The following is a 21,364-nucleotide window of genomic DNA, read 5'->3' as shown; positions in this document are numbered from 1 at the left end:
CCCACCTGATGTTTTTGTCGTCTCAACAGGAAAATAAACAGCACAGGAGAGCTGCTCAGGCGGTCATGATGTCAGGGTGCAGGCTTGGATGTTGCAGTCAGTGCCGGTGAGGTGCTCAGGAAGGCTGGTGTCTGAAAACTTTCCCAAATAAAACAGAAGTTTGCTTCAGGGAGGTGTGGGATGAGCATGGGATTCGTTTCCACACGGAGGCAACACACTGGGTTCTCCTAAAAGATGTTTTATTAACTTGGTATTCACTTGGGGAACTAAAAGCTCTTTTAAGTGAGATGTATGTGGTACAAACCGCAGTGGGTTCGTCAACCTGCTGGAGCAACGTTGGTCACGTTGCTCACGTTGCTGCACAGGCTATAAGGATGTTTGGGTGGGGACAAAGGATGAGGATGTAGGATTCGATGTTTCTGTCCCAGTAGGAAATTGTTTCAATTACTGCCGCAAGAACAAATCTTAAATCCTGCCTAAAGCCTAATTCATGTGTGTGTGTTGGTATAAATGACCAAAAACGCCTTGATAACTAGAACAGGAGAGGCTCCAGCAATGGCAGATCTGCTTCTGGTGGCGGTTTTCTTCTGAAAAAATCTCACCAGCTCTTGCTTTTGTCACCCAGAAGATGCTGAATTAAATACAGTATGGGTAAAGCATCACAGAATCGACATCAAAGTTGGTCTTAGGGATATACTTCTGGGGACACAGTTATTGATATTGGAAGTCACATACTCTGAAAGGACTTCAGTAAGTAATAACGTGATGCTGCTTTGTGTACGAAGTGCCCACGGCTGCAACCTCGCATGAGGTGCTTTTTGTGTGTTCTGTGCTTAAAAGCAAAGTGATTATTTAATGCCTGCAAAATTATAGTGGGTTCAATGTTGCCATCAATGGGAATAAAATACTAATCAAAAGGGAGCTTTTAAAAAGAATTCAGAAGTATAATAATCATAAGCTGTTTTGTAATGTGTCAGAGCACAGTTTGACATCTGCTGCTGGTTAACCATGCGCTTTCAATTATTTCCCACTCCCATCTTTGATCCAGGAAAGTGATGGAATGGTTTCTGGACAAGGGGTGCTTTCAGTTGGTGCTGAAATGGATTCATTTTTGCTAAACAAAGCCCAAAGGCAGCGATGGTGGCAGTAGAGCAGGAGGCCCAGTGCAGCTCAGCACCCGGGGGAGATGCCGCCGTGTTCTGCTTCCCTCTGCTGGAACGAGGGAGGAATCCGGCTCAGGAGCAAATCTGATCTGGTTTCTCAGGGCCAAAGGTGTCTAGGGAAGTCACTTCTGAATGTCTATGGGTTTATGACCGGTTTCTGCTCACATTGCCAGTTTTTCTCTCCGTAGCTCCACACAGTGCACCTCTGTGTGCACCGCATTGTCGTGGATGTCGGTCTCCCTACAGGCATGCCTCAGCTTTGAGATTAATGAACAGGGGGGTTGATTTTTCACACCTCTTTGGGACATACATGCTGAATCCCTATTCATCTTTATAGGGGCTCAGTGCTCACACGTGCCATGACAAGCTCTCAAACTCATTTGTTGTGCTGCCATTGACTCGCGAGCCCTGCCAAGCTTTCTGCCCGTGTAAAGGTACTTCGCAGGCAGATATTTAAATGCTTGTGATACTCGCTGCCCAGAGTTCCTTTTCCCTTTTAATTTTAATATATTGCATACAGTTCTACATAAAAAAATCTGGAATTGCCTTAGTAAAAGCAGAGAAAAGAAGAGCACTTTTCAGCATGAAAATAACAGGACTTTCAATCCAGCGTATCATTCATCACTGCTTAACAAGTGCAGTGGTGATGCTTTCCCAATTGCCGCTTTCCCCCTTCATAATTTTGATGGATTTTGGAAACAGAAGTGGGTTTTCCCTTTGGAGTTTCACAATTAATCTATGCCAAGTTTAGTGCAAAGTTCAATTCTCTTGCAAATAGCAGCCATTATTTGGCAGTTCATCTGTCATATCCTGGCTTGGCTCCCTGTGTTTACTATGAAATATGACTGCCAGCAATGCTTCAGGAATTATTGAAAGTTTACATTGATTAAAAGGGGATATTTGAAAAAAAAAATCTCCAGGAGCTTTCCTCTAACTCACTAGTTTACCTCTAGCTGAAAAGCACTGGCAAAATACGGTGCTATTTCCTCAATTATGCATATTTAACGTTGGGAAATATTAAATTGTATCAGTAATTAATAAGTGTTAATTGCAATTAATAATATAAGCAAGTAATTAGTAATGGCAAAATAATTATTAAAAATAATTACAATTAAAGTGTAAACTATAGATCTCAAGTGCAGAAGAAGCCCGTGTTAATACAGGGAATAACATGAGCAGTTTGGTCATCTGTGATGGGTGTGCAGAGATCTCTTAGCTTTCTCTATTCGTTCTTAGATTTGCTTGCAAAACAATAATCTGATGTTTTGAATTCTTAAATTTACCAAATATAAAACAATGCCTGGGACTGAAACAGAAAAACAGGATTGAATACTGATGAAGAGTTTGATCTCTTATTCGTTATCCTTATTTGAGAAGTCCTTTTGTTTCCTTCTGTTAAAGAGATTGAAGTAGTTGCATCTCCTCCGTGCGAAGTTTCCATTTCAGCAAGTTGTGATGCTGTTTTACTTCCTGCTCTGAATTTTTATGCTGTGCCTGGAAGAAGTGACTTCGTGCGTGTGTACAGCATAATAAAATATAATAGAACATGCTCTTTAAAAAAATCTAATTCATATCGAATTGTTCATTGCAAACATCGTACAATGGGCATTTTCACAGATTTTGTGGGAAAAAGGAATTGACCCAACTTGATTTATTTACGTGACTGTTCTTATTGCATTGTTTCATACAAATGCTTTGCTGTTACCGAGTGCGGTATGGTTGTCCTCAAATGTCACAACATTTTTAAGCCCCACACACCCCTGCTAAACTTAATTACCATGTGTTTCCATTGATTGGAATGGAATTATTTGGTAGTGCTTGTTATATAATTTCAGTATAATACACAGGTTCAGTGTATCTATTAGACACTCACTGTAATAATTTCCCGTAGTTCTTTCCCCTCTGTATCATTACATGATACTCACAAATACCACTTATGTCTCATGTTAAACACAACTTTAAAAATCTGTTTATTCAGTGTCATTCTTAGTAGCTGTGGTTTTTGTCCTTCGTAGCAACAGATGTGCTCACCAAAATAATGTTTAAGTGGATATATTTATAAGGCAACAAGTTCCCAACAAGTTTTGTTTGTAAACACAAAATTACGGAAGAATTAGCTTTGAAAATGCATTTTAAATTGTTTGGTAGGCATATATCTAGTCAGAGTCAGGCCATCAGATAGCCGTTTACTGAAGCAATGTTCCCATGACCCCACACCCATTGGCTATATCTTTAATAAATAACGAAACAGATGTTCTCTGGCGCATTCTGAATGTCATTCCATCTCGGTTAGCTGTGTTTACAAAATAAATATGGTTGTTAGCAGTTTGCGTTTCATATCTCAGGCTGTATAATAAAAAGAACGACTGAAATACAATGTCAATTGCAATTCTGGCTGTAAAGTCCTTACTGGTTATCCCGAGTAATACCTATTTTCTATCTGTGCAGTGAAAATTACTGCTTACAGATCCATGCTAAAGCTTAGAATCAGTACAGAAAAATATAACCAAAAATGTATACCAAAACAAATAACTTTCATGAAGTATAGCATGGCAAACTACTACATTCTCAAGGCAAGATTCTGCCTTTTCATAGTCGTATTTTCATTTAAATTACTGTCAGGAGTTCCCAAATTCCTTGAGGAAGCACGTATACTACATTTTTTAAGAGAGTCAGCATTTTGTATAACGTGTTTTGCTTTTGATTTTTCTTGAAAGCTTTTATTGGCAAATGCAAGTTGAAAGCTTGGTTTATTCTTGATGACAAGTTAATAATTCTTATCTAATGCAGAGGTTTATTAAAACCAATATAAAATGTAAACAGGAGAAAACTTTTAGAGCCCTCATTTTGCAGTTTTATTTGTTAAGGATGTTTGAATGCCTGCAAGACCTGGCATTGCATAACTCCTTTGTCCTCATCTTCTGTCAGTGAGGCTGTAAAAATCTGAAGGAAAAAAGAAAATGTTAGCAAGAATTGATTTAAAACCCTGATGTGTTCAGTTAAGAATTGCAGCTTTTCCCAACTTCTGATGGAGATTGTGTAGTGTTGGTTTTGACAAAAATGCAGAGAGAAATCGTGCTTCCCAAACCTGTGCTAAACCATGAAGTCGAGGCTGGAGGCAATCACGAAGGATATCAAATACCTGATGTGCACAGAAAGTGTAGGGCTGTCGGGTTGTTTGTTTTGGCAATGCTCATCTTCAGATGTTGGGAACAGGCTGTGCGAGCTGGGTGCCCCTCAAATCCCGTACCTGTGTACGTGCCCGAGGTGGGTGAGAGTGCTGAAGTTGTGATTTCCACCTTTTGTATCAATGTTTGTGGTTCTCTGAAGGGGACCTCTGCCCCTGGAGGAACAGAATGTATTTGGACCTATCCGCAGAGTTTGTTTTTAAGGGATTTGGGTGTATTCCATTTCACTGCTCCTAAATTAGAAACCATTTCCAAGCTGCTGGTGGCCTCAAAATGTCCCCTCCGTAAATTTCTCTGTTGGAAAACCAGGCAGGAATGGTGATCTCTGTAAAATCTTAATACTTGCCAGGTTCACATTTGTTCTCTTTCATTTCCAAGAATACAAATATTAATTTGCAGGATTTCAAGATGATCCCACCTTCAAGATCCTGTTTTTACACTAATTTTGACTTGTTACTTCTAGAGGCTACTTTTACATGTTACTTCCCTTCTGTATTTTGTATTGTTCTTTCAGAGTGGTGATGATAAATTTTAAATAAACAGGCAATGTATGACAGTTCAGCCACAGGATGGATGCCATCATTGTTTTTTATGTTTATGTACAGTCACTAAATGGAAGTTTTAGTGTAGCTGAATCATCGGAACAAGCCTGGGTTCACTAAGCTGACATACTCTTTCTGACAAAACCAAAGCAAGGGAAAAATAGGAACCGAGTACTAAACCTGTGGCCAAAATACCAGCACTGATGTACGTACTTTTATAAGGGCTATGAATAAGATACATGCTGGAATATATTTTTTGCAGCATAGGTTGCAGAGCTGGAAGGTTTTCAGTATTTGAAGTAATGTATTAAAGGTGTGCCAATCTTATTTCTTATGACTTAAGAATCTGTTTTTGTTTTTCCTTCAGGATCCCAGAAGCAAGCACAAATTTAAGATCCACACATATGGGAGCCCAACCTTCTGTGACCACTGTGGGTCACTTCTTTATGGGCTTCTACACCAGGGGATGAAATGTGACAGTAAGTTAAGTTTTGCTTTGTTACGAAAGAGCATTTAAAAAAGTATGTGGAAACACTGAATAACAACTTATTTCTTTTCTGTGGAAAATGCCACTTCAAATGTGAGAGCTCTTTATAGTACCGATGCATTTTAAGCGGATATTTCAGTATGCTAATAATATACTAATGAAAACCACCTCCGTTGCTGAGAGTGTGCTGTATGGACTTCGATATGACTGAAGTGCACTGTCATGTCGCTTTTGAGGAAACCTGGTTTTGGAGTGGACAGATGAACGCACTGTTGAAGACTGACATTTCAGTTCACTTGGTACCCAAGGTCCACTACTTTTCTTGCATTTCATTTTTCTTGGAAGTCTCCTGCTAGAAAACCTAATAATCAATTTAAACCTAACTCCTTTCATTGCTGCTGCTGGCAGGAGTGCTCTGTTTTCTCAGTCATATTCCCAGCAAGTCCTTATTCCATGTTCACTTTTTTTTCTTGCACTTCATTAATACGTTTAGGTGTCTGAAGTAGATTATTTTATGCAGTGTTTTATTCACCGTCTACATCACGTAGATGGGAACTAGCCATGTTGGGCACTCGAAAAGCATGCAGCTATGATCTGCCAACAGTTAGGCATGGTAGTCTTTACTTCCACCTTGCTCAGTGTTTGCCATGTAATCATATTATTAGTTTCTCATAGCTGTCTGAACCATTTTTATATCCACAGCTTGTGATATGAATGTGCATAAGCAATGCGTAATAAATGTCCCGAGCCTCTGCGGCATGGATCACACCGAGAAAAGAGGAAGGATTTATCTGAAAGCTGAAGTCACTGCTGACAAACTGGAAGTAACAGGTAAACAGCTCACTTTGAAATGTTGCAGGTTTTTTAAAATATGTAATATGCCCTGTGGGTTTATGTGCTTTGGTCAACTTCTTTGGCCACTGAAGCCCATGACAGAGTATTTCCCTTCAGAAGTGAGAGGGTTTCATTCACTGTGTTCTTGGATCAAGAAATGCTACTGGCATTCTGAAGAAAATAATAGCTTTAAAGTTTAGAAATATTCATTAGGAAAACACTAATGTCAATCTTCCTTCTAGGAAACAGCACAGGGGTATCTAACTGGTCAGGAAGTTAGCCATCGTCTTCAGAACACAAGAAATACTCTGAACCTCCATCAGCTAAGGAGTTATTTCCTGCATTTCAGAGTATTTAATAAACAAAGGAACTTGGATTCAATCCCGAATATTACTCCCAGTGTATTATTAAATAATAATTTTTAAAAGATCAGATTCTGTAAGGTTAAGGTTCCCAAGATGGGGAGGAGGGAGAGAAAGGAAGGAAGGAGAGGGTGGCAGTTCGTTTCCTTGGAAATGCTTCTCCCAGAATTTATCAGTAAGATTTGGATCCACACCCCCACAACTCATTCCAAGTCTGAAGTTGCAGGAAAAAATATGGAAAACATATTTTTCAAGCTGAAGGACCATTTTGTGCCCCCAGAATGAATGTGTTGTTTAGCTCCGGCAGAACTTCCTTGTGCCATATCAGAGAGCAGAGTTTATCGCTCAGGATCCACTTAAGAATTTGTATTTACAGCGTATGTTTTGTTTGCTCTGTGTGTGCTTTCTGTTTTAACTGGGGTCAACTGATAATTAGTATCTGATATCTGAAGTGCAAAGCTGGTAGTGAACTTCAGTGTTGATTTTTCCTTTCTGTTGGACAGAAATATGCAAAAATGTTCTTTGCCAATCAGATTACAATAATTTACTCGAAGGGAAAGCACAGGGTGGGAATTAGGATAGACAAAATTGACATATGGGAAGGAATAACAGACAATTTTAGTTGTATTTTTCTTAGGTAGAGGCAAGTCTCTTAAATCAAAATTCTTAAAGAAAATAGTAATTTTTTTTCACTCAGAACTTTCAAGAAATTACAGAATCATGCTATAGTAATTAAAAACATAGGATGATATAACTTAGGAAAACAAGAAGACGGTTATAAAACACAAAGTTATCAATGCTTTTACTTCAGGAGAGGGATTGGTTCCTGTGTCGTCACAGGTGACCAACACTGCTTCAATGAAGATAACAACAACAGAACTTAATATATCTTTATGCACATTACATGTTCACTAATACAGCTTTAAAGTAGGAACTGCAAAAAATCGAATTCCCAATGTCCACACAATGAAGCAGGAACCAGGTGCTGCTATCAGCACATGCTTGGTGTTGCAAAAGGGAATCAAATTTGAGGGTGAAGTTACAGCAAGACAAAGTAGGACGTTTCGAAGACATCTCCACTTCTGCTTTTGCTTTTTGATGGGGTTGTCAGCAACCTGTGGACGCTGAGTCTTGTTACCTTGCTTCAGCATTGCTCAGTTAAAAGGCCAGAGCCTAACTTTTGATTATCCCTGAAGTGGCCAGGCAGTTGGGCTCGATGGCATTTTCAGGTCCTCCCAACTGAACTATTTTCTTTTTTCCTCTTCTATTATCTTCTGCGCCAGAAGGATGTGCCTTCTACCTCTGCACTTCTTACGTGGGGAATGAATCACAAAAGCTACCATAGCCCTTGTAGGCAGCATAAAGGAAATCAGGCCACCACGCTGGATTTTCACAGCTTACACAAGCAGCCAACTTCCCCTCTGTCACCATTCATTCATGCTTTTGTTATCTCTGCATCTGAATGCCTCCAGATTCTCCTGTCAAACCTTGTAAAATGCACTGAAAGGGAGAGGTATGATGGAATTTAGTTAGAAAGGACTAGAACAGATCCCAAGTGATACTTAATTGTAGCTAACTTTTCAAATAGCTTCCTGCCGGCGTAGGAGGGGTAAATTTGTCCAAGATGCTGTCATTAGGAGAAAGGTGCTTTCACTGAGTAGTGAAGCATTTCAGAGAGGGAGATGCGGGTTCTGAAAGTAATTGTACCAGGAGAGAGAACTAATTTGAAAATCATCCAAGTGAAAAAAAAATAATATATTTGCATTGCTCTAGGCCATTTTGCAGCAAGGTTCTTAAATACGACCTACAATTTCTGGCAATGTACATAATCAGACAAGTAATGTTTCTTTTGTGATGATTCAGCAGATTTATAGCCCTTTTAGGGTCAAAGGGGTTCTACAAGTCTTTGTGGAACCGAGGTGCTGTAAAACAATTATACAAGTAGGTTTTTTTACATCAGAATTTTAGTTGAAAAGGTCTCGTCTGAGATACGGATATGGTAAAGTTGTTACAGATGTTCTGTAGATGCTCTTCCTCAGCTCTTTTTGATGTGAGTGCACTTGGCAAAGGCTGCTATTTGTGCGTTTGCAGATTAAACATTTCCATCCAACATTCAAGTGGGTTTCTGGACTACAAGAGAAATGTTTATTACAGCCTTGTTCTGCATGCGACAGCTATGGTGCTGTTATGCTCGTATGGTTGGGGCTTGTCAGCACCTCCAAGGCTTCCAAAAATTTCTTTAAATAAAAATGAGTTTCCTTGAAAGTAAGCATTTTAAAATAAATAAATAAATAATAATAGGCATATACATATACTAAGCCCATACTAAGGGAAGGGAAGGAAATGGAAGAAAACCCCCTTACTGGGGGTGCCACATGCTGAACGATGGCAGGGACCGCTCACTTGGGGGGCACTGCTCAGTGCCTGGCAGGTTGTGTTTGCTTCCGCCTCACAGCTTTCAGGGTTTCACAGTTGTAATTGCTTTTCTTTCCAAAAAGTGGCCACGGTACATGCTTGGTTATTAAGTGTTTTCCCAATAAAATCTTGTAAATAATGTTGTTTTTTTATTTCCCCAGTGAATACTGGGAAAGAGGCCAGATGCAGCTGGCCAGTGGCTCAGTCAGACCATCTAAAATACATAAGCATTTTGGCCCATTTTGAATTGAACTAATCATGGGAATGATTCAGTCCTATACGTAAATATTATACGTTTCATTCCTGGGTACTTCAATGCGTACTTTGGATCTTCAGTGTCAGTACTTAAAGGTAGCCACTGTCTTTTCTGCCTTTGTGCTGGAGACTGAGATGCTTTTTCCTAAATTAATAGGAATTTTGTAGTGTCATACTCTGCCAAAACCTCACCATCTCCCCAGTGCTAGTCAGTGCTGTTCCCAGTGCTCATTTGTGTTGCAGTTTTTAAACACCAATGGTTTATTTTATATCTACTTCCTTGAGAGTTGCAGGGGATACCAATAATTTATTGCACTTGGAGTAAATCAGCTTGGTGATTCTCTTGTCTAAGGAACTCATAGAATTTTAAATTGCTTTTTTTTTTTTTTTTTTTGAAATCACTGAATTTGTGACCCTTTGAGAGGTTGGACCGATGGGTTTTTGCTTTTAAGCATAGTAAAGCAGTTTCTGCCTGTCTTAATTTCAGTGTTTTTTTTTGTTTGTTTGTTTTTCTGTTTTTTCATTGAAATGTCTTCTTCCTGATGTGTGTTGGAAGTTTTGTCACTCTTACATTTACTTGTCGACCCATCGTATAATTTGGGAGGGCTTCTGAGCGCTTTCGTAGGTGGTTGAATCACAGTTCTTATTTTCATTTTATTTTTGAGTTATTTTTTTAGTGAGCAAACAATAACCTTTGTGAGAAAATAACCCCATCTGGTGCAGTGACATATAAAAAGCTGCCACATTGTTGGGATCCCAAACTGCGACCTGTCAGCTGCCAGGAGCTGGATCTGACAGCAGCTGCCAACAAAGCTCTGCCCTCCTGACACGGGCGCGCGGCTGGAGGCAGGCTGGTGGCGACTCCTTGTCATCCACTGCACCCTGCTCTTACATAAATGGTGTTAAAATACATAGATATACACGCAGCCCAGAGCCTTCAGGTTTTTAAGTGTATTTGTCTTAGCTGAAAGGATACCAAATGTGTCTTTATTCTTCCATGATGCCTCTGTTATTTAAAAGAGGAGGAAACCTGGGCGTGATTTCTGCAGGGGCTGGGAGCACGGAGCAGGCTCTCCAACAATAACCTCCCCAGGAGTTCTCTACTCCCCGCTGTACATTTTTCAAATTATTTATGAATGCCTTCTGCTGAGCCACCCTATGGTACCGCATATTAATGTTTTGTCACGCTGCTTGCTGTGGGGAGCTGGGTGAGCAGCCTCTGCCCAAAAGAGCTGGAGCAATGGATGCAAAATATTGGCAAATTTCGAGATACTCATAAATCGCTTCCTTAAAACATCCCTCCACACACTCTAATAATTTCATTTATGTTTGCCTAGGTCAGTACTAGTGTATTTCTTTGTTAGCATCAATTTCATAATATTGTGCAACTGATTTTAAAACATACAGGAATATTCTGGCAATTTGACTGGCTGTTAGTATGAAGTACCTATAGAAGTGATCCCAAATAATTACTCACATGTGGGAGGCTTTTTAATATCTCAAATATGAATTGCACGTTTTATCTTGCTAATATCATCATTTTTTTTCTGGCTTTCCCAGAATCTGCAGGGTTGCTGTGCTCGGTACAAAGAGGGCTGTGCCTTTAGAAATGCCAGCCCGGGTAGCAAACGAATACTTCCCATTTCATTCAACAAATCTTCCTTACCATGAAAGAATAAGCAATGCGCAGTATTTAAAAGAAGCAGTAGTTTTTCATAGATGTCCATCTGCCTGCATCGAAAAAAAATAAAATGCTACAGATTTGTATAAGAATGTAAACAGATAGGGATATAAATTCAGTCCCTTTTCAGACAGTTTGATACAGTAAGAGTCAATTTTTGTGTTAAGGCTTATGATTTATTAAGTAGTTATCCTTCTCAGTACCAGGTATTTTCTATGAAAATATTTTTTATATAAGCAATCGTTTTAAAAATAAAATGCAGTTGCTGCTGTGAGACTTCCAGTTGAAACTGAAACTGGAGAACCTACTGCAGGCACAAGTACTTATTAAGTAGCATTAGGGTTGATGGTACATTTTTTATTAGTAGGAGAGACTGTCTTAATAAAAGACAGAGGAATAAAGCATCATGAAACTCTAGTTCATTTTTCCTGTTGTTGTAGGAAGGAAATTAATCACTCATCCATTTCTTGTGTGTAAATCACCTGTGAAGCGCGGCGTTCCCATGGCCTCCATTCATCATGCTGCCATCTATCAAGATTCGGGAAATTGGGTGTAATGAGCAGGCACTGGTCTCAGGAGGGATATTAAAAGAAAATTTAGCTAGGCAGGGGAATAGTTATGGAATAGAGGAGTCACATAGCAAAAAGCACTTTTAGTTACCAAGCACTGTATGGAATTTGACTGAAAAGCAAGATTTTTAGGGGAGCCAGTTGTACATGTGAGTCACAACCAGCTCCAGAAAGCAAGCATTCAATGATAGTTTCAATAAAACCATATTAAAAAATCTCGAACAAAAGCTGAGCAGTTCTGGAGACAGCTTTGGATTTTGCATACAGAGAGTATAAGTACACAGCTTGGAAAAAAAAGCTCTTTTTGATAAAAGGCAAATCTTTTAAACTGTGATTAAAAAGAGAATGTGGTAAGATGCAAGGGAGAAAGTCCCTTGGCTGGGAGTCCAAGGTCCTCTGCCTATCACCTAATTCATCTGTGCTCTGGACACATCACTGGAGAATGTAGCAGATGCTTTTTCTGGAAGTAATGAGGATTATGAAATAATTTACTAATGCTTTGTTGTGGGAAGACAGAAACTTTGAGCTAACAATGTTCTCCCTTTTCTTGCACTTTGATGGATAGCTTGCCAGCAATTTGAGACTTGAAGCCTCTCTTAAAAGAAATGGTTGCTGTGATTAGTAAACTTTTATTATTAATACTTGAAAATACAGGAAGGAGGTAATTGTGAGTCACTTGAAAAGGAACTGGGTGAACTCATGCTGCAAGTAATTCTGCTTTCTTTTAGGGATAGAAACATCTATTTTCTCAATCCTGTAACTAAACTTATCTGCTGATACCACAAGAAGTTATAAATCCATAGCTGCATATCGTTTGCAACGTTTGACCCATACGTTCTATAAAAAAGTTCAAGTTTTGTCATCTGCACCCTGAATTCCTCAAAGTTCTGCCTGAATTTCTTCTCTTTACATAAAGTGTCAGTTCTCTGCCAGCCCACTCTGTCGTATTTAGATATTTATTTAAAGTATGAGTACCTAAGAACCAGCTCTGTGTTTGCTTCTGTCTTTAAACTATTCCTGGAAAGGTGGGCGTCCCAGTTTTAGGCTCGGCTTCTGGATACTACCGTAATACCAGTGACACGTAATCAAATAAAGAGTCATCAAATATTCCACATTTTCTGCTGACTAAACGCTTGTGGTCTCTTAATTATGAATAAGGAGGAAAATGGTACCTTTTCCTTATGGCATGGTGACAACTATTTCTAGTTTCTTAAAAGAAATAGGGGCAAATTGAGATACGTTAGGAACTTCAGTACATGCTTCTCTTCGCTCCCTGATTGTCTGTTTGTTCTCGGTCCCCATTCTGAGTTTAATCTGGACGAAACGTTAGGAGATTTAGCTCATACCAGCCACTTTGCAGAATACAGACATCATTATCATGCTTAATATTTATGACATAAAACTGGCAAGGTGGTATTCTAGGTTTCTGTCCAAGTTCCTAAAGTGATGCAGCACTGCACCTGACTTGAACCAACTGTAAATTGGAACAACGTCTCTGTCACAGTGCTGGGTTTAATTAACTAATAATTACAAAGCAATGAGAGATGGCCTGCTATCATTACAGCTATAGCAGAATTGAACCTCCGTGAGCTGATCTATTTTCTTGGAGTTCTCTTTCATTTAACTTACTCTGTTTGAACCACACGCAAGAGAGAGTGCCTGTGATGGGGAGGGCAAACCTCTTCTTGTCAGCCCCCTAACAGAAAGCTGACCTGTCTTGGTAAAAATAGGATGCCCTCAGAGAGGTGGGCCACTAGAATATTAGTTCTTTATAAACACTGTTTGGCACAACTATCATCATGCTGTTTCCTCAAGAAAAGAAGTGAAGAAAGATGTCTAAGGGTACTAATTATACAGACAAAAATACAAATGGGCCAGATAAGGAGTGAGATAATGACTTCTTTAGCAGCCTGTATTTAGTATATGTTGCATCTTTCAGTACGGGTTCATCTTCAAGGTTCTCTTTTTTGTGTTCAGAGAGCTTTTTTCTTATTCTGCGTTTCCTGCAAAAAGAAAGTATCTGTACGCATGCTGCCAGGTCCTCCTGCTGACAGTGGTGTTCTCGAGGCTCAGCAGTGTGTGCGAACGCTGATCAGTGATGGCTTTCTGCAGGGAGCCCTCCATGGCTGAGCCTCGGAGAATGGCTCTGCATCCACACAGCCAATTTCTGAATAGCCTGCTTGGGTTCACACTGAGCCTCCCCACACAGAATTTAAACACAAAAGATTAACTGAAGACACCATGCTAAAATCAAGCCATTTTTGTTCAAGGAATTCTAGTAAAATATATATATATATATATATATACATATCCTTGTGTATATTTCTGGGAAGCTGTAGAAAATGTAAGCAATGTCTCTCCTCACTTACAGCAATTTGCAGTATAGAAGCAAAATCAAAAAGTGGATTTTGTAAGTAATAGCTCTTGTGCCAAACCTGGCAATGCAGTCGCAAGTGCTGTGCACAAGACAAACAAGAAGAGTACAGGATGGGAAGGACAGCGGTTTGCGTGGCAGTCTGCCACTTCATCCTTCCCTCACTGTGTGATGTTTAGCCCCTTGGGGATTGAAAATATTTAATTAGGTTATTTAATCTCAATGTTATTTCCTCATAATAATTTGAAGATCACTTTCGTTAAGCTAAATTTTAATATCTAATATTTAATAATCCTTGAGTCTTTTTCAAGCATTGAAAGCAGAAATGTTCTTCTAGCCTAATTTTGGGTGGGGAAACCTTCAAAAGGCAAATGCAGAGCACACGAGAGTGGAGGTTCTTCTCTATATCAAAAGCTACTGTTTTCCCTAGTGCAAACTCCTTTCACCTTAGTATAGGGATTGTGAAGAACAGCAGATGAAATGGTCTGCAAGACAGATGCTTGCTTCTATTCTGTTCTTCTGCAATACGATATATTTTTTCTGGTACAATTATTTGGGAAATGTAGTTAGTCAATGTTACTGCATTTGATTTTAAAATTTTAGCCAATAAGCATTTTCTTTCTCTCATTTTAAAAGCACAAACTTAAGAAAAATAACTTAATCATTATCAAATGTTGCTTCAAGTTAATGCAATTCCTTTCCAGCCATGATCTAATTTCAATAATTAATTTACATCAGGATATCTGTTCTGCATGAGAATTATCCTGACAAATGCACTCAAACTAGTGTGTTCCAAACAAGTAGCTCCTGTAGAAAGAGCTTCTTTCTACAAGTATTTTGGATATTCCTACCAGAAAGGTACCAGTTATACTTGGTATTTCCTCTTCGTTAAACAAACAGCGCTGTTCAGGCTGTTTGAAATGATGCATTTTCCATGGCAGCAGCCTTTTATTTTCCTCCAAGACTTTTCCTTCCACACCCTAAATGAAATGGTGAGTAGTATATTTGCACTAAAAGATGACTTGGCGGTTATGTCATTTGGAAGAATGCGGTCATTCTGACCACTACCGCTCTCACCACAGTGTGTAAAAGAAAAATGTCAGCCTAGGGCTAGATGCATGCAACTAGCAAATATACGAGGTGTATAGGGGATGGAGCAGAACCATCATACAATTTTGCAGATCACCTTCAACGCTCTGTTATAGCAAGGGTGTTGTCAACACCTCACAATCCTTCCTCTCACTGTCCTCAAGTAAAGCACAGTAATACCTATCCTCTGCTTCATTGTCCTTCTTTTTCTGTCTTTCAGCAGCAGCCGGGCAGTTGCCAGTCCAACCCAACCATGCCTTTATTTCTAAAGGGAGGGCAAAGGGCATTTTGATAAGATGTGCTTCAGCTGGTTGACACGTCATTTGACTGTTGTCCAAAAACAGCCCCCTTCGTTATTCTATACCTAATGAGAGGAAATAATGCACTATAAAATGTCTGCATTGCTTAGGTGCCTTTCAGCCTCCATGCTAGGAAATAGCTGCTGGAAATGCTGGGGATTTCTATAATTTGTGCTTATAATGTGAAAATGCCATTCAAACTGGGGGGAAAGGAGAAGGGTGCCTTGAGCCAATAGAAACTATCTGTTACCGAACATCCTGATTTTTATATTTATATGTCATGCATATATATCATATTACTTTTTTTTGCATTAGTTCCAATTGAGTTCTTAAGCGATGCTGAAGTTCAATTTTTGTGAGAAACATTCTCCATCAAGTAGTATTAGGTGACTTCAGGGTTGATCTTTCCTAATTTTCCTTTTAGATTTCTTCAGTTAGGTAGATGAAATTAAAAAAAATCCTTCACATGCTGACCCTGTGAAAGCAGTAGCTGTGTGCACTGTCAATCCAGGATAATCTCTCTAGTGACTCACTCTTAATTGCTGGCCTTTCTTCATACCTTAGGAACTATGTCACTCTCAAAGCTGCTTGAGATTGTCCTTCCAGGAACAATTTTGTTCTTAAAATAGGAATCTCACAAAGGAATCCCTAGATGAAAGCCATTTCCTGCTCTCTGCTGCCCTGGTAGATGTTGAGATGCCCAGACTGAATTCCACATCTCCAACTCGATCCCTCTTAGCTGCGGTTCGTTGCAGCCTGACCGGTTTGGGTGGGACTTCTTCACAGCACGAGTGAAATTCAGTCTTCTCTCAAGTTCAGCAGAAGCTGATGGCTGAATGCCATTGACACACAATAAAACCTTATGTGCCGTGTAAATGTTACTGGGTGTTAGGCCGGTCCTCTGCAGGAGGGAGGGAAATGCTGTCTGCTTATCCATGGAAATACTCCATACTCCATAAAAGTTATGTTAATGTTTTTGTGAAGCCAAAGTTAAACTCCTCTCCTCTGTGTTTTTACTTTGTGTGCTGTCGTGGCGATGCTCACAGTGATTCCAGCTGACAACTAATGAGCAATGAATCCGAGGGAAGTCTGGTATCGATAGCTTCCAGTGATAGATTGTATAAAACAACCTGTCCTTTGAAATCTGTTGGGATCCGACAATCACTCGTAGAGTATTTGGCTGATAGTCCTGTAGCTGTATAACCTAAGATTGATCAGTAAATCAAAGCGTAAAGAAACGCTCCTGGCTTAAAAATTTAGAGAGATGGATCTGGACATTTAATCATTCCATTGCAGAAAAGAGGTGCCCAGAAGCTGCATGCCATTTGGGAATTGCTTCTGTCTCCTGTCACTTCTCTCTACCATCCCTATAAATATGATCAAGTGCAACCTTACGTTACAACAACTAGTTTTATCCCTGCCAAGTCTGACAAGTGGGTTTTGCATCTGATTTGTTTTATCTTTCAAGGTGTTTCTTTCCTCTGGTTACTACTTTGTTACTACTTTGTTAATGGTGATTTGTAATCCCATGCAAATCAGCTGGCTGTTTTATATTGACAGTGCGAGAAGCAAAAAACCTAATTCCCATGGATCCAAATGGACTTTCAGATCCTTATGTTAAACTGAAACTTATCCCTGATCCCAAGAATGAAAGTAAACAAAAAACAAAAACCATTCGTTCTACCCTGAATCCACACTGGAATGAGTCATTCACGTTGTAAGTTTAACCCTTTTTAATACAATACCTTTTAAGTATTGAATCATTTATTTGAGTTTTGCATTGAAAATGCTTCTTCTCCTCTTCTTTTCAGTAAATTAAAACCTACAGACAAAGATCGACGGTTATCCGTAGAGGTCTGGGACTGGGATCGAACAACCAGAAATGATTTTATGGGATCTCTTTCATTTGGGGTGTCAGAACTTATGAAAATGCCAGCCAGTGGATGGTAAGAGTTTCTGGAGAGACTTTGAAATAGTACTTTTCTTCAGTGAAATTACATTTTTTTTGTAGCTTTTCACTGTATCTCATGCTATGAGATCACTGAAAATGCAACCCAAACCGGGAAACATAGGCTATGTATAACAAAGAAGGATAATTAAAGGAATGCTTCTCTTTTGTTATGTTGAAGCTTCTACTGAAGCCAGGAGTTGCTGCAAACTCAATACTGTGTACATGGTCTTGTGGTAAGCTTTTTATTTTTATCACAAATATGATATATTCATTATGAAGCATATCAGTTATATATAGCTCCACAAGTTCAAAGTACATGGGAACTGATTTTATAAAATGCCATCTTATTACCTACCAAACCATGCACAGAACTTACCAAACCTTCTCAAAAGTACGTCTCATTGAAGAGAATTGCTTAGGGCCTTAGAAGCACTGGAGAAAAGGTTCTTCAAGGTTGATTTCTCCACTATATTACAGGATGATTGGAATTAAATCCTTGTACATTACTCTGTGTACATTACACTGCCTTGACAGGTAGTTTGTGATTAAAGATACAAGTTTAGGTGAAATATACTCTGTTTTTCTGTTTGCTTTAGAACTTGGAAGCAGTTCTATACATACAAGTGACATCACTACAAACAACTAAATCAGATTTTAAATCTAAAAGGAATAAATAAAAATGGAACAACATTTCCTTTTCTCAAATGTTTTACAGGTACAAGTTGCTGAATCAGGAAGAAGGTGAATATTATAATGTTCCGATTCCAGATGCTGACGAAGATGGAAACGCAGAGCTTCGACAGAAGTTTGAGGTGAGGATTAACCATAAATATGCAACTGTATATTGCATACAGTTGTCACCTTATTACCAAAAAAAAAAAAAAAAGTTCAAAGTTATATAGCGTCATTAGTTCTATTGCTTATGCCAGCAGTATGTACCTTTGGGTTTCTTGAAGATTGGGCCAAGGGGATAATTCAGCACTAGCATCATTTATCTGACAGTTCTGCTTCTGTGTTACGATACTTATAAATTGGTATTGTAAAATATTTTATGTCAGGAATGTGTAATGATTTCAGTGTGTCCTTTAATTCTTACTCCAAAATCTGCAAAAGCGATTATTTCCAGTATCCTTAATAATTTGAAGAACAAAGGTCTCAGAAACAGCAGCATTTTATTACCTAAAATGTTTCACACTGAAGTTTTTTTTAAGAGAAAACAGTTACAACTGCTGATTTACTGGAGCCTTAAAATCTCTGTAGAAGGCTGTCACCTGAAGTTCTGATCTCTCTCATGTGGGTATGGAAGTTTCAGGAGGAGTGGTATTGCTGGTTATGTACAGAAAAGAACCACTGAAGAAAAACAGTATTTTCGGCAGTCCTCCTGCCCTCTGCATTGCATGTTGGAGTGGTTGGTAGACAAAGGCATGGTCTCACCGTGCCTTGCAAAGGAGTCGTTTCTTAATGAACAGACTTAGCCAGCCTCTTCTGACAACTGCAGTGATATTACGGCAAAATACTTGCTGTCTGTTAAACCCAGCAACAAGAATGGTTTGGGGATGGAGGTGTTTTGGCAATGGTTGTACTGGATTCAGCTGATCTGAGTACTCTCTCAAGTTGCATATGCAATAATGAATTCAAATATTCCAATAAATACCAATTTATTTTTTCTAGTTGAACATTTACAACTTTAGTCTAGCAGTTTATCCAAAAAGTAATTAATGTACCTGTTGTGCTTAACAAACGCTTAAGGCTGTTTCTTTCAAGCTGAAATGGCAATTTTTTATGTTCACCATCAGGCAGAATTCTACATTGTTATTATAAAAGATGGGTTAACCCAAGAAAGTGAGGAAAAACGGCATATGTTCAACTTTCAAGAAAGAAAAAGAAAAGGTGCTTCAATTTCTTGTGAACACATTTGGATCAGCTACCATACTTTTGTCTGCAGCATGAACTATAATTTTTGTTTTACATTTGAGAAGTACTTTAATCTCCATTTCATTTTCCTTTCTTTACAGTTGTGATCAGACCAGTGTGATTTTATTTCACTGCACTAGGTCATTTTCTATTCAAGATCATATTTACCTTTTATCCTCCCTAGAAAGAATAACTTCAAAAATAATTCTTTTCACCCCTTACATGTCTCTGTGCAATATACGGAGTCTGGAATTGGGTGGACGTGTATTTTAGTGGTGGAGCTATGGAAATTGCCTATTTTTTTTTTTTCCTCAGGACAGAGACAGCCCAAATACAAGTCACTAAAAATGTCTGCTTTAAAATGTCAGTAATTACATGTGGTATGTTTGTATATTGAATTTATAATCTCTTAGTTTTTTTTTGTTTGTTTTTTTTTCTAGAGCCTACTGTAAATGCAGAATGAATAGTCAGGATTTATTTATGTCCTGCAATGAAGTGGTGTAGAAATCCTGGGAGGCTGCATTGTGTAAAGCTCCTGGACTGGGTCTGAGAAACTGCAGCTTCAGATAGGGTCAGCTGTGTCTCAGAAATAAAGCCTAGTTAGTTCAGCTTCCACACCGTGCACACGAGGCTCTCCCTGTTCTGAAGGTAGCAAGGTTGACACCATTTTAGTGGTCCACATTGCTCAGGGAAAGGGAATAGGTTTTCAGTGAACACAGTGTCTCTGTGATATTGGTACTGATTTGCATAACGAACATGATGAAACCTAGCGCTGCTATATGTGAATATTTGTAGCCAGACAAAATGTGTGATTATAACTGGACCAAGGCTAGTATAACACAGTATTACACGGTAAAAGAATTTTGGTTCAACCACTTGAAGTCTACCATTGTGAGAAGGAACAGAGGAAAGCAGCACCTTCCCGTTAATGTTCTTAGTTGGTTTCAAGGGAAAATTACTGTCATGACATATTAAAAGTAACAGCACAGATGTCTGAATGGTGGTATTTAATTTATTAGCTGTTCTGATATGGTACATAAGTGGTGCTGGCTCTGATCATCTTTTACGTTATGTTTCTTACTGTTTAGATCTTGGCTTACAAAGTCATTTTATTTTAGGTACCCTATGCTAAGGAACAAGTAGAGAGCACTGAGAAGTGTTATTTGTGAGTCAACAGCGTCTTATAAATAAATATTTCTACTGTTCTGAACTCAGCTTTGAACCCTTACAGGAAGTCTCTTGGCAGCCATGTTACCAGGTGGGGGTGTTGGCAGGAGGGTTAAAAATATGGATAGACCAGGAGAGGTCATACCAAGCTATCTTCTTGTTTATCAGTTTATAGAAAAAGAGTAATTTCACAGCGCTTGCTAATCCAAGTCTCTATTTGTGTTGCTTGGTTCTACTTTTCAGTATGTGAACGTGTGATTGATAACCAAGCAACATTCATTTAATTTTGAGAACAAAATTACAACAATTTCTACAGTTGTATTGGATTAATAATACAAAATATTTAAAATGAATAATGGTAGTCTTCAGAGTAGAGTGCTAACGAACCTAAGAAATAAAGAACAGGAATAGAGAAACTTCAGGATGAGAATTTCATTAGCTTATATTAAGGAAGATAAAATATTTTCAGGTTCTTTTCAAAATTATTATTATTTTAAGTCTTAATCTAAAAACTGACTTTGCCCTTAAGACTGAATTTTAGCAATATGCTTAGCAGAACCTCCACAGCCTCTTAGGAGCTACGTCCCATTTAAATCAATGACGTTTTTTTTAATGTCTGTCCATGTCTTTAGTTCCACAAAAATCCTTAAGATGTGTCCTCGGGCTCAGATTGATTCCAGCTGTTTACACAATCCTATCACACCCTTCTGGCTCCATTTTAACAGCCCAGACTTCTTATTGAATTCACCCAAATCTCATCGGTATGCTGCTTTACTTAGCAGACCTCCTGATACAGAAGTCATTTATCAGTGCAAGTCTACCATAAAACAGCTATGCAGGATTGATAATAATATTCCAAAAATTAAAAAAATAAATAAATCATAACATTCTATTCACTTGCATTTGTAATTTGAACATTAAAATGTATTTTGTTATTAGAAAAAGTCTGTGTGTGACCCATTCTGCCACATCTATAGCAGCTGAAAAACGAGCACCCGACCTGTGCCCGATAGGTTGGGATTCTGCCCAGCAAATGGGCCAGCTCTGGGAAGGAGGAGTTGAGGACAACAAGGG

At 38.8% G+C, this 21,364-nt stretch overlaps 1 protein-coding gene across 2 annotated transcripts in view; it reads left to right on the top strand.

Moving 5' to 3' along the window:
- The window catches only part of PRKCA (protein kinase C alpha), a 148,025-nt gene that overhangs the window by 86,328 nt on the left and 40,333 nt on the right, over nucleotides 1-21,364 (top strand). For both annotated transcript variants that reach the window (XM_035342641.1, XM_035342642.1), the window contains exons 4-8: nucleotides 5,261-5,372; nucleotides 6,083-6,211; nucleotides 16,819-16,975; nucleotides 17,070-17,204; nucleotides 17,925-18,021. In XM_035342641.1, coding sequence (XP_035198532.1) covers nucleotides 5,261-5,372; nucleotides 6,083-6,211; nucleotides 16,819-16,975; nucleotides 17,070-17,204; nucleotides 17,925-18,021 — 630 coding nt within the window. The remainder of the gene's footprint in view (nucleotides 1-5,260; nucleotides 5,373-6,082; nucleotides 6,212-16,818; nucleotides 16,976-17,069; nucleotides 17,205-17,924; nucleotides 18,022-21,364) is intronic.

Source organism: Oxyura jamaicensis, chromosome 18 (genome assembly GCF_011077185.1).
Source record: "Oxyura jamaicensis isolate SHBP4307 breed ruddy duck chromosome 18, BPBGC_Ojam_1.0, whole genome shotgun sequence".
In the NCBI taxonomy this organism is placed as follows: domain Eukaryota; kingdom Metazoa; phylum Chordata; class Aves; order Anseriformes; family Anatidae; genus Oxyura; species Oxyura jamaicensis.
The sequence above is the reverse complement of the archived record's forward strand: the minus strand, read 5'-3'. Positions and strand labels throughout refer to the sequence as shown.